The 14802-nt window shown below is 40.9% G+C and overlaps 1 protein-coding gene across 1 annotated transcript in view; it reads left to right on the plus strand.

Moving 5' to 3' along the window:
- Positions 1-14802, plus strand: part of LOC145414518 (synaptogenesis protein syg-2-like) — a 476991-nt gene that overhangs the window by 329038 nt on the left and 133151 nt on the right. The window contains exon 4 of the mRNA XM_080284041.1: positions 11314-11427. Within this exon, the coding sequence (XP_080140167.1) occupies positions 11314-11427 (114 nt within the window). The remainder of the gene's footprint in view (positions 1-11313; positions 11428-14802) is intronic.

A 14802-nucleotide genomic window follows, 5' to 3' on the forward strand; every position in this document is an offset into this window, starting at 1 on the left:
ACATTGAGTGACAAGCCAAATGGTTTCTTGTAGGCCAAGAAACCATTTACTACGCTGGGTGGTAACCATATAACCAAATCATACGTGCTCCCTACCTGTCAACAAGTGGGTTGGTGGAGGATTAGTGCCCCTCCCCATAAAACAAATAATTCAAAAGTCAAATGGCCACCCCTTACGGGATTATGGCGTCTGGCAATAGATATATAGATAGAATAATAATCATAATCATAATCATAATAATAATAATAATAATTATTATAATAATAATAAGACGGAGAGAGCAACATTTGTTCCCTGTCATCAGCTGAAAAGACAAAACTTTAACCCTTCCTTGCGCCCTTGGCGTTTGACAGATTGCTCAAGACATCAGACTGGCTCATCCTTACTTGAGTCGTAACATATCTGCCATGTTTGGTCCATATCGGAGGAATAGTGTGTAGGTTGATCTGATTTTACCTTGGCTTTTGACCTGTTGTTATGAAATTAGAATCACATCATCATTGACTAACCTTTATTGCTTTACGATAAGTTTGGTCCATATTGAATAAAAATTAGTTGCGTTAAATGGCCATCCCATTGACCTTCCTCTGCGACCTTTACATTTGAACAGTTGTTCTCAAAATAAAATAAATACATCCATCTTTCTTTCCTTCTTGTAGGTTTGATGAAAATCGAATAAAAAATATTTAAATTTACTTTCCACATTTCCTATGAACTCTTTGAAGGAAAGATATGTTTCCTGCCTCCTTGTTAGTCTTCAGGCAGTATGCCAGATTTCGTGCAGTTCCAGTCATTAGTTTTTTTTTTTTTTTTTTTTAACTATCGAAGAAACGCAGAATGACAGACAGACAGACAAGCAAACCGAACCAAATACATATCCCCCTTGCGCTGTCACACGTGGCTGTAATAATAATAATAATAATTAAAAAATAGGAGTAATAATAAAATAATAATAACAATGGTGATAATAATGATAACAGCAACAACAACAACAACGACAATAATAATAATAATAATAATAATAATAATAATAATAATAATATCAAAAGGAAATTACCATTAGCAATTTCAGTAACTCACCACATTACAAGGTCATCTGTCATGTGCATATGACCTCAGTACATAAAAGTAAGCAAATTTTGAACTTTGACCTTGAGTCTTGGGTCAAGGGCATTCATACTTGGCAGCCAGCAGTTCACCATATGACAAGGTCATTCAGTTTCTTCCTCAACCAGACTGCAGGGGGCCGAATTATTCGCCAATACCTATCGTTGGACCTGGCGACTTCAGTGGGCTTCACATAGTGTTCCATAAAAAATAAGCAATTTCTGAAATTTGAACCTTGAGTTTTGGGTCAAGGCCATTCATACTTGGTAGCCATCCATAGCACGTCAAGTTCTATAACTGTACCAAGTTTGGTGATTATTACTCAATATTATTATTTTTTTAACTGTGCACTCCGTGACCCCAAACTACTTTCCATTGACCCCTGTGCGATCTTAGAAACTACTGGCCTAAATTGGCCAATAGTCATTTCAGACCTACTCCCCAACCTTGGCTACGTCCCACAAATATTTCAAGTCTGTATCTTTAACGGTTTCTGAAAATCCGCGAATAGACTATTTTTAAAGGTTTTTGACTGTAACTGGAAAACCAGAACTGGAAACTGGATGACACTGGGTCATATAAAGTTCCCAGCTGGGGGACTCAGATGGCTAAGTATCATGTCCATAGCTTTGAAACTGAGGGAAAACGAGCAATGTACTTCTTCGCAAGAAAGAATGATAATCATCATCATCATCATCATCATCATAATAATAATAATAATAATAATAATGGCAAGAACGGTGTGGTGAGTTATAATAATATTGACCAGAACAACTCAAAATGGAAGGATGACAAAGCGAGGGATTGAAATGGAGACAAACTGTTACGGACGGCAGATATGAGAGAGATAGAGAGAGAGAGAGAGAGAGAGAGAGAGAGAGAGAGAGAGAGAGAGAGAGAGAGAACACTGCGACAAATATTGGATGTCAGTGAGAAGAGTTTCTATAATGATACAACCATTAACTGACATCATCTAGCCTGGAAGTTTATAAATGGTAGTTTTCATCTCTCATCATATAATAGGTGTGCTCTACACAGGGACGAACGAGGCCCCTTTACAGTGTCAGGAGCTCAGCTGCGTTTGGTTTTGCATGGAGTCGGTTGAGCACACCTATCTTTGTAAAGTAAATTTTGCAAGAGAAGTAATGTAGTATCTTCTAGATCAGTGCGTGTTCTTAACATGATGGTAATTACACCCAAACGGCTAATTTGACTTTTTTAAGGTGCTAATATCGGAAAAACATTGCTTGGGTGTTTTTCTTATTTCTGTTTTGTTAATAAGACAATAAAACGTTTATCATAAGCAGAATATAACTTAGTTCTGTCATAGTGAGCGCACAAGATCCTGATCCCTTTTTCAGCTGCATACGGCTGTGATGCATGCTTTTCTGCTCTGCCACCCCCCCCCAAAAAAAAAGCCAGAAATAGAGAGCCTAATGACTATGACAATACGATGTATATTACCTCTACCTGAGCCACGCATAGAAATTCTGATAGAAAAGAATGGTGTTTCAACCATCACACCATTAATCCAACAAAATGTAAGTTCTACAGAAAACGCTTATTTAAAGAGCTGAAAACCATGTACCATATTGGCTTTTTTCTATAGCTGGTATAATCACTTGTAAAATACATTACCAGTACAAGTATGTTTTTCTACTCTTTCTCCCGGTTTCGGATGGAGAGGTAACAGCCTATCTTCGTGTGCCAAGAGGTAACAGCGGAAGAAAGGAATCAAGAATGTTGGCACATGATGGAGAACTGAGTTGTATTTTCGGACCCTTAACCAGTAGTTACCTGGAAGACTGGAGACTTGAGAGAGAGAGAGAGAGAGAGAGAGAGAGAGAGAGAGAGAGAGAGAGAGAAAGAAAGAAAAAAGAGAGAGAGAGAGAGAGAGAGAGAGAGAGAGAGAGAGAGAGAAAGAGAAAAAAGAGAGAGAGAGAGAGAGAGAGAGGGGGGGGGAAGAACATGAGAACAGAAGATATGGCGGGGTTTCTAAGTGTCCTTAATGACTACTGATTTCTCCTCCATTATTCCATTTTCCTTTCCCTTAACTCTTGCTCACTTGCCTTTAGTTTTTAGTTATCTTTTATTTAATGCTGATCTTCACCTCCCACAGCCCAGACATCTCATTCCTCTGTTCTCTTTCCCTTCTCTACATCCACTCATTTTCTCTGTTCCACACACACAAGTATTTCCCCGTATCCATTTGCTTCTTCTCTTACCAATACGCTATCTATGTCTTACCCATATTCTCCTATCTGGTCTCAAGCCTCTCGTGTCTCCTCGCTTAATACCTCTTCTCTCTTTTTATAACAGATCTTTTTGCTGTGAATCTTCCCTCTCAGCAAATATTTGTCTTCTCTGAACGCTTTTCTTCATTATATCCTGAAGTTTATATCATTTTCACCCATGTTTTTCCAGTTCAGCCTTCTAGAAATCTTTTCTGCATTTCTTTTCATAATTCCATCTATGTCCTCAAATCCTGACAAAAATTTTTCGAGTTATTGGTTTGGACATTATGTTATTTTAAGAATCGTATACATAATAATGTACATTTGAACAGGAAAACACTCATGCTTTTGTAAACCAATCTTCTGAACAAATTCATATTCGTAAAAGTTAGTGAGGGCGTGCGATTAGGTAGGGCCGTGAGAGAAAGACGAAAACACCGTAAAAGCCCATCGCCTACTAACTTCTTATAAGGAACAAAGGCCATGTTACAAAAGTTTGATAGCGCAAAAAAGTACGAGTTTTGACAGCCAAACTATGTGTTCTTTACGTGTGTGTGTGTGTGTGTGTGTGTGTGTGTGTGTGTGTGTGTGTGTGTGTGTGTGTGTGTGTGTGTGTGTGTGTGTGTGTGTGTGCAGTGTATAGAATGGAGTTAAAGTTCCCTCCTTAAGGAAGAGAGAGAGAGAGACAGAGAGAGAGAGAGAGAGAGAGAGAGACAGAGAGAGAGAGAGAGAGAGAGAGAGGGACCCTCAAAAACAAAACATAGATAGGTATAGACATGGGTATAAATATGGAGTGACGTAAGGATTCACGTAATGAAGAGAGGGATGGCTTTGGTAATGTATGATGATAGAGCATCATAAGTCTGATGTATTCATGTAATGCAGTGCTGCTGGAAAATTGTGGACAAGAGTTTTGATGGATTTTTAGATAGTCTTGAGGATATATGTGAACGCAGTGTCTTGAAAATAAATGTAGATACATGCAGAGTGATGGTTGTTGAGAAAGAAGAATACGCCTAGTGTAATGCTGCAGTGGACGGAGAATATGAATTAGTAAGAGTTTACGCGTACCTTTTATTTTTATTTTATGTGTCCGACTCTGGGCATAGGCTTCACAGCCTGCTCTCGAGGCCCAGTAGTCCTCCTACATACCATACACCTCTCTACATGTCACCACGTCGGCGCTAACACCCACCGTCCATATTGAATACATGCTAGGGCTGTCTCATACAGAACTGGTGTATTGGTATTAGCGGGGGTATTTTTATGACATGTCGGCGGGTCATCTGGTAGATCAGGAAAGTCTGCTTTTATGAAATTCAAATCCTTAAACTGTTCCCTGGCCCAGCCGGGATTCGAACCTGGGTCCATCAGGACTGCAGGCCGCCTCTCTACCGATTCAGCCACCGCCTCCCCGAAGCTGTGATAAAAAAGAAAGGCAAGTGTGCAAAAGAAGTGTGAAAAGTAGAGGTGCCCAGAGAAGGAGGGTAGCTGGTACTATGAATATCTTGATAAAACCAGGATTCTGAGTAACGGCTGGCAGAGGCTTCCATGAACAAATGTTAGTGCTTACATTAACATTAAGGGTGCGAGACAATGATGTAGCATGAAATTAAAAAACATAAGGCAGAAAGAGCAGTGGAAATAGGGTTGTTGAGAAAGAGGGCGTGCACTGGTGATATGATCATAGGAAGATGATATGTGTAAAAAAATAGTGATAAGGGCAAGTGAGAAGTAGGGATTGGATGGATAGATAGACTGATGTTAGATCAATAGGTAGAGAGGCTGACAGAAAGATAGATGGATAGCTAGATACAGACAGGCAGGTAAATAGATCAATAGACAGAAAGACACATGCATACATACGGACACAGGGTGTCTCTGCACATGATTTATTAACTTCATGAGGTGATTCTTTAACTGACTTTGAGTGAAAACTGCTAAATGCATCAGCATGGGTTCAGCAATAAACCATTATGGGGCTACAGTTACTGATGAGCTTAAGGGCAAATATGGTCTCCCTCGGACCTCAGCCTTAAATAATCAATAACTGTTTATCCTTAAAAGTTTAGATTCGGACCAATATTTCTTGTTCAAAATCGGCCATAGAATCATCTCATCTCTCGAAGCTAGTGTGCCAAGTTCGGGGATGTCTTTTTATATCGATATCTATATTTATCTACTTACCTGTCAATCTATCTACCTATATGTATATATAATTACACATATCTGCATAATAACGTATATACATAAAATCAAGTTATGTACTGTATATGTGCGTCTGTCAGTGCGTTTGCTCATTTATTTCACGAGAACGTTAATAGATATGGACCTATTTCTTTTTCCACTGGGTCGGGGTAAGTCCAGGGAGTATCAGAAAAATACGAATACAAAAATGGACGACCGCGCGCAACACGACGGAGCGAAATTTTCGGAAATCGCCGCAACACGCGAAAATGTCTGAGTGTTTGTTCGTTTCTTTGTTCGTTTCTTTCATGAGGACGGTGACAGATATCGACCAAATTCTTTTTGCTTTAGGTCGGAGTAGGTCTCGGGCGTGTCAAAAAATACCAAGCAAAAATGTTTGCCAATGCTCATGACGCAACGGCGCGAGAATGTCGGAATTCGGAACACATGAAAATATGGTAAAATCGTTTTTCGACTTTTTGGTCAGCACTGGTCGTTGTGGGCTCAAGCAAGGTATGGAATCAAAGATAACTGTATTTGCAAACACTTTGTGATGGAAAAGCTATTAGTTAGTCCCGTAAATTTTTTGCGGACAAGCACGAGTGTATCTCTCTCTCTCTCTCTCTCTCTCTCTCTCTCTCTCTCTCCCTACCTGCCTACCTACCTTCCTACCCATCTATCTATCTATCTATCTATCTATATGTTTATATCTATATCTATATCTGTATATCCATATTTATATCTATCAGTCTATCTCTCTCAATCTATCTATCTATATATCCATCTATCTATCCATCCATCTTTCTCTCTCTCTCTCTCTCTCTCTCTCTCTCTCTCTCTCTCTCTCTTTATATATATATATATATATATATATATATATATAACAACGATGTGTACACATCACACAACCTTGCCTTATTCTGTCACTGATATTAAATCTCTAAACATTGATTTTCACTTACCCAAACGGGAGCTTCACTATATCGTCGTATTAAACTCTTAACAGAATTTAATAGCTTACCATCCTCACCGTCTACACACGGAACCTTCCTCTGTCCGCCTCTTTTTATTTTGTGATTTGTAAAAAGTTTTCTTAGTGCCATAAAAACCGTACAGTCCTTCTAACTATCCCTACCGTGATCTGTCTCGCTGAAAATTTTTGATGAGCATAATCTCCTCCTCTCATACGGCTACCTTGTTCGTCACTCACCAAGGCTTCTGATATATGCCTTTCCTACAACACTCAGCACGCTTATGTCAGAATATTTTTTTCACACTCAGTTCAACCACCATTATTCCTTTATTTGTCGAAGCTTTCTTACATATTTCTGACAAACACTTCATCCCGTTGTACCTGATCATACCTGCATACAGCTTATCAACACCTGCTGCTATCTCATTCCTCAGTCGCTTCACAGCATTGATCACTTCTCGCAGTTCCCCATTTCCATTAGTAAAACCAGTCGTCTTTACCACTGCTCCTCTATCATCTTTCCCATTTATTAACCTTTCTAAACATTATTTCCATCTGTTACTTCATTTCCATTTGTTAGTTTTATACCACTTCCATCCCTCACTTGTACACGTCCTTCCACCTTCATTTCTATATTTTAGTCCATGTTTCCGGAACTGTTTCCTGTTTTCAAAGTAAGTTGCATTTAATTATGCTTTACACATCAAGTATAATGACCAACGTTTCTTCATGTGATGCACCTTGTTCAGCTGCAGCCTCTCCAGTACTACCGGTCATAATAAGTCTGGTCTCTGTGACAAGCATCCATACCTCCTTTCAAGCTCGTTCTTTCTCTTAAACTTTTTACCTTTATTTTATCCCGTGATGTTCCTTCAGCATCCGCAATAAAAATAGAAATGATACTACCAGCCTTAGGAAAAGTGAGGTGCCTAGTTCACCTTATCTCCCTCCGTGACTATCACGCGCCACACGCCTGCTCTCTGTAACAATCTGGTCGGATGCCACCAATCTATACCCCGGATATCACAGCCCACTACATCAAGGGGTTCCGACTCCTTTGATGGCCTGATGCAGTTGCCTCCAGGGACCCAAAGGTGGTAATGTCATTTCTGGAAGAGGAAGCACTTGCCATTCAGTCAGTGTACAAACAAGCAAACGTCACAAGGAATCTTTCTCTTGAGAATTGGTTACTTCCTTAAAGTATCAGTCTAGCTCTTTAACAAAAGCCAGTGTGCAAGGAGAGTAATACTGGAAGAAGTGATCTCTTTACAATCCGACTGCCAACTTCTAAACAATCTCAGTCTGACGTTTGAAAGAACCATCATATTGCCTTTTAAATGGACGTTCATTATGCAAAGAAAAATAGTCTTAAAACTGGCATATCATATTACAAGCAAGGAAAGCAGTTCTATTGAAATTATCGTATCAGAAGAACAAAATGAGAGAACGTGCAGATTATAAAACGGACGGAATATTAGGGGAATGCTGATTTTATTTAAACAAACAAAGGATAACTACCACATTGCTGCATAAACTGAGAGACAAGTGACCCATCATCGCTTGTGAACACTACTAAAAACGCCACAACAATCTTTACAAAAGTTGACCAAGAGAGCTGGAAGAACTTTCAACCACTTACCAGACGTCTATCATCCTTGTTTAACAACTTTACCATTCCTCTGTTTCGTTCTCTCTCCCTCAAGCAATTTTCACCAATTTCATACACTGCCTTGAAAAATGTTCCCCTTGTTTCTACTGTTAACTTTCATCCTTTACCTTGAAATCTGTGTTAGAAGCTAGTCCTTCTAGGAATTAACGAAAGATACACCAAAATAACCATCACTGTATATAAGATACTGGGATCAATTTTAGAAATGATTTGGAACTCTTAAATTTTCATCTCTGCATTAAATATACAGGAATACAGCATAAAGAACTTTCCATTGAAAATCAGCTTAAGAAATATTTAGTTTTTCTTCACCTGTTCTTCAGTATAAGGTGATTTACCACTGTAATGATGTGAATGTCCTTGATATAGCGGTTATTAATGAACGGATTTGAAATAAACTCCTTATGTACAAATTTCATTCTATAGAAGTCATATACTGCATTTGAGAAACTTGTCAATCTTTGAATTTAAGAAGACAACTGCCAGAAAATAAATACTGATGTCTCACCAGCGTGGCGCTGAGTTAGCATCAGTTGGCCAATTGCACTGATTTAATAGTCACACCATACTCGATAACGGACCACGTATTATTAATTCGCCTCTCTTATATATATGTATATATATATATATATATATATATATATATATATATATAAGCTAAAAGAGAACATTATGAGGGAGAATATAGCCATTCCAGTCGATAAGTTGCACCAAAAAATCACGATTTTGGAATACAGAGATTAAATATGTTTGGTCCATGAAACAGACCACTTGCAAAATTTGGTGTAAGTGTGGATAAATTGTAATGACATGAATAAAGAAATTGCCTAATTTTATTAAAATTGGTTATTCATAACGAAAATGTTTGAGCAATTCTCGTGCTTCTGAGCATGAACGGTCTATCTTCTACGGTTATAACTTTCTTATCGGAAATACAGTATTAACCAGTTTATACCCAGCATTACTCTCAAGCGACATTACAAGACAAATGCTGTGCTTTTCCAAAAGATTTTTAAAGGGCAGTTGTGTATCACATTCTATTACATTAGAATGCAATTGTTAAATATATTTACAACCATGTTTAAAACAGAAATGCATGGTTACATATGGCTGGAATCGTCTGAAAACAAATTTGTGACAAATCTCTGTTGTATGACTGGACCCGTCTTCTCAGGAGTATTCTCGGCAGCCATATTATCAAGTCGTTTGAAGATTCTGTATCATCGTCATCATCATCCCGTCTCTTTTTCCTACCTGCTGGTGGGGTAACGTTGGCTACAGAAAGCCAGGAAATCGAAAGAATATGACCGTGGTAGAACTAATCAACAGCATGTCCAATGTATGGGCCATAGACACATTCATTCATCATGTAAGCCCCCCTTCCCCAGAATTCTGTCTCACCTGAGGGGTACACCTGTCTCCACGAAGCTTCATATTAACTTCTGAAACAGTCAGTACGAAACAGTCACAGCAAATGAAATTATTTTTTGCAGAGTGAAGAACAGACTCAGCATGATTCCAGGCAGAAACATAAAAGAGATGAGATTCAGGGATGGAGTGGATCCAGTACCCATTGTAGGCCCAGTCCTTGTTGAGGACAGCGATAGAACAAGCATGATTAAACCAAGGCTGCTTCGGCAATAGTCACAGCATAAAAGAAAGGAATATATGCTTCCATGCCTGACTGAATAACCTCCGTAATGCACAAGGCAGGCTCAGATTGCTCTCGGCCATGGAAGCAATAATCATTCAAAGGAAAATTACTGAAGTACTGCCTGAAGGCCTCCCAAGAGGCAGCTCCAAAGTGACTGTCGCTGCTTCTTGGGAAGGTCCACTGGTTTTACTGGAGCGAGATAGAACAGGTTATGGTGATATGATTGTGATCAGAGCAGCCCAACGGAAGGAAAAGATTAACAAAATAAGCAGAAGGATTAGTTGTAAGGAAGAGATAAATATGTTGGAATTATCTCCAAGGCAGTCAGGGATACGGATACGGGTATGTTCACTCCTAAATAATATGGTTTTGAAGTAAAATGTTTTGTAGAGTTCAGTGCCTGGAGGACACAACCACAGAACAATACTCAGGTACATACTGTAGACATTATTTTCGCTCTCAGGTTAAGAAAGAGCAGAGTATGAATTTCATTGCTCAGCTCCCATGAAATTTCCATGATAGCTTATCCATGATGCACTGTGGGCCTCATTATTTCCTGTCGGCTTCGGTTGGAGGGTCTGGTGGATGAAAGTGACCCTTCCTAATTTGTATTCTTGCCTTTCTCATAGAACAGTCTCGTTAGGTGTAATTTTCCTAAAATGACCAATAGGTCTTCCAATATATTACCAATATGCAGGGAATCGAACCCGGGACTCTCAAGTGAGAGCCAGGCAGCATACCACTACACCACGACCAGGTAAAACTTATCTCAGATTGTCACAATCTTGTAACCAATGTCCCTCCGCCCCCAACTGTGGGCCTGAAGAGGATGAAATAATCCCCAGGCACTCGGGCAAGTAGATGCATTTAATCTATCCCAAGCACTTACGGCAAGTCAGAATGAAGAGAGAAACCTGTTCTATGCACAGGGGGCGGAGGGACATTGGTTACAAGATTGTGACAATGTGAGATAACTTTTACTTGGTCGTGGTGTAGTGGTATGCTGCCTGGCTCTCACCTGAGAGTCCCGGGTACGATTCCCAGCATATTGGTAATATAATGGATGATCTTTCCTGTGTACAAAACAGGTTTCTCTCTTCATTCTGACTTGCCGTAAGTGCTTGGGATAGATTAAAAGTATCTACTTGCCAGAGTGCCAGGGAGTTTTCTCATCCTCTTCAGGTCCACAGTTGGGGGCGGAGGGACGTTGGTTACAAGATTGTGACAATGTGAGATAACTTTTACCTGGTCGTGGTGTAGTGGTATGCTGCCTGGCTCTCACCTGAGAGTCCCGGGTTCGATTCCCGGGATATTGGTAATATATTAGTTGATTTTTCCTGTGTACAAAACAAGTTTCTCTCTTCGCCAATAGGTCAATTGATGTTTGCTTTCCTTTGTGCTCTTTTGCCCTAACCCCACCACATAGCCACGGTCCCACCCTCCTCAACCCCAGCACACAAGCTAAGTACCATCTTCCCTTCCCCCACAGTGATCCCGTCCCGCCTGGTGGTGCTGGACGCCCACAGCAGACCGGTCCAAGGTGGCGTCCTGCGCTCCCTCTCTGAAGGCGACTCACTCACACTCTACTGCGTCGCATCAGGGGGTAAGTACCAGGGACGATAAAATCATTGCCTTCCAAGATTTTGCGGCGTGTCTCCTGCAGTGATGTTTGTTTTTCCTTTTACCCATAAATATCCCTTTCTATACTACTTTTTTCAACCAGTGTCAGTATAAAATAGATATAAATACCAAGCCAATATGCAAAGTAAATTGCTGGAGTAAGAGTTGCAACGAAGTCTATTGGGCGAACATGAAATATGTCTCCATGGTTTTGGTTCTAGAGCTAAGACCATTGGTGGGTACTGAGGTCAGGGGTAAGTACTGGGGCTATAGTAGCCGCAGCGAGAAATGAACGCTGTGGTGGGACAGCCGGTCATCCGGGGATTCCCCCACTGTAGCCATATCTACATGTCACCGACCATCGGCCACCAATGCAGCCCCGCTCCATGATCCTTACCCTGTGTCTCTGGCTTTCTCTTTCTCTCTCGGTTTTTATATAAACTGGTGTATTTCCGAAACTAATTATGAAATTATTATGACTTTTGTTCCACACCACCTTTGAGGTAAAAATCAAGGAGAGTTTTCTGTATAAAGGTTTCCCCCCCTCCTAAATGTGGCATATGAGCGGAGGAGTGCGGCCTTGCCGATACCTCCGCCTGACCTATAATTATACACTTGCCAGAACTGACCTGCCCTCAGACAAGGGGGGGGGAAACCTTTATACAGAAAACTCTTCTTGATTTTTACCTCAGTGGTGGTGTGGAACAAAAGTCATAATAATTTCATAATTAGTTTCGGAAATACAGCAGTTTATATAGAAACCGAGAGAGAAAGAGAAAGCCAGAGACACAGGGTAAGGATCATGGAGCGGGGCTGCAGCGGTGGCCGATGGTCGGTGACATCCTACCTCTATGGTCGGTGACATGTAGATATGGCTACAGTGGGGGAATCCCCGGATGACCGGCTGCCCCACCACAGCGTTCATTTCTCGCTGCGGCTACTATAGGAGTGGTTACTGAGGCCAGGGGTGGGTGTTGAGGCCAAGAGCGTGTACTGGGCCAGGAGGTAGTTACAGAGCCCAGAGGGTGATTAGTGTGGTATGGGATGGATACTGGTGGTAGAAACTGGCCATGGGGTGGGTACTGAACCCAGGAGGTGGGTACTCATGGTAGGTACTGAGGCCAGAGGTGGATACTGAAGCCAGGAAGTGGGTGCTCTTGGAAAGTGCTGCGGCCAGGGGGTAGGTACTGAGGATATGGGATGGGTACTGATGGTAGGTACTGAGGCCATTGGGTAGACATTGAAGGCAAAAGGTAGATCCTGAAGGTAGGTACTGGGAAACAGGTGTGGATACTTGTGATAAGCACTGAGGATAGGGGTTCGGTATTGGTGGTTGTCGTGAAGCCACAAGTCGATACTGGTGGTAGATATTAAGTCAGTGGAGGAGAGGGGGGTACCCATGGTAGGTACTGGGGCTATGCGGTGTTAATGATGGCAGTTCCTGAGGGCAGGGGATGGGTATTGATGGTAGGTATTGATGACAGGTACAGAGGTAAAAGGCGAGTATTGATGGTATTTACTAAAGCTGTGGAATGGCAATGATAGTTGAGATTGAGGCCATGGAATGGATACTGAGGCCAGAGGGTGAGTAGAGTTGGAAGGTGCTGATGGCAGGGGGTGGATACTGACAGTAAATGCTGAGGCCAGGAGGCATACTGATGGTAAGTGATGAGGGAAAGGAGTAAGTACTGAGATAAGGGGTCGGTACTGAGATCTGGGGGTACCGAGATCAGAGAGAGGTTCATGAGGTAGAAATAGCTAAAGGTTACGTTTAAAATGGTAAACACATATGAAGCAGTCTTTTTCTGAATGTGTGGAGGATGTAAATTCAGATTGTCAGGAAACTGAGAAGGAGGGCAGTTTCAAAGCTGTAAAAATATGACACTACTTTTGCATGCCACAGTACTTAACTGGGGAAGACAGGTTAGGATGATGATGATGATGATTACTAAGGTAGAGATGGATGAATGTACTGTAACTATTAATGGCTCTCTAGTAGGTAACAGAATCGTGCAAGAGATAGTTCTTGTGATATACGAATAACTGTTTTTGTACGTACTCTTCTGTCACATATTCATTCTTTCATTATCTAATCATGTGTTGCCCCATGTGGAGCGTAGGAGTCCCGGGCTAGGCATGTTGATCCTGACATTTAAGATGAGAGTGACCAGCCTCACTCATCCCAGAGTGGTATTACGTGAGCAGCAAACTTCACCCATCCCTTGGATGTAAACATGCACAGGCTCAGTCCGATTGGAGCGCCTTAATAACCCACTAAACCACCAGGTGCCGTAATTTGGTTATATGGTTACCACCCAGCGTTGTAAATGGTTTCCTGCTGTACAGGAAACCATATGACTTGTCACTTATTGCAGAGTCACTCATAGACAGAAGGAAGAGGAAAAACTGAAGAAAGACAGAAGAGGAAGGAAGGAAAGAAGAGAGGAAAGGGCAGTCACCCAACAGCAGCACTACATCAAGTGTGTGGATGGTGAGCGCCCCCACCTACCACTAATTCTGCTAACCACTGATTCATCTTTCAACTTGGTAAATTCCTGATATCCCCTTAATTTGTGCTCATTCTAAGCTACTTTTCAGACCATGTTTTCTCCTTACTTTAACGTCTCCCCTAAATGAGTTTTTAGGTAACTTAATTTGTGTTTCTTTCCACTGAATTGAAATACTGTCATTTGTATGATGAATGTTTGTTGGGTTACGCGGTAGACGATCAGCCTGGAATTTACCCCTTTCAAATACACGTAATGCATTAAAAGAGGGTATCGGTTTTCTTACTAAAGACTCAGTTTTCCCGTAGAGTAAGACAGACAACAATGAAATACTGTATACCAAACATACAGGTCTCCAGTTTTACGGCTGGATGAGAAAGGAAAATGGGGGAACAAATTGTCCAAGAGACTTATCGGCTTGAGAAGCTCAACTAGCATTCAGACCTGCCGCTTTAAACCATCCATTTACACACACACACACACACACACACACACACACACACACACACACACACACACACACACACACTATAATATATATAGATAGATAGATAGATAGATAGATAGATAGATATATGTATATATATATGAAGCGGTGGGAGAAATACCCAGGAGCTATAAAGTGATCGTAATGAGCGATATGAATAGAATAGTAGGCACAAGTCCTGAGGATAACATAATAGGTTGTAATGGGGTACCAGGAGAAAATGATATTGGGAAGCGACTGAAGGAGATGTGTCAGGAAAGGAGGTTGTGAGTCTGTAACTCGCATTTCAAACACAAAGATGCACATAAATATATATGGTATAGAGGGAACGGAGATCGTGTTGAAAGGAGCCAGATTGATTACG

This window comes from Coenobita brevimanus, chromosome 100 (assembly GCF_032717465.1).
Source record: "Coenobita brevimanus isolate Jiangsu-jjx chromosome 100, ASM3271746v2, whole genome shotgun sequence".
NCBI lineage: Eukaryota > Metazoa > Arthropoda > Malacostraca > Decapoda > Coenobitidae > Coenobita > Coenobita brevimanus.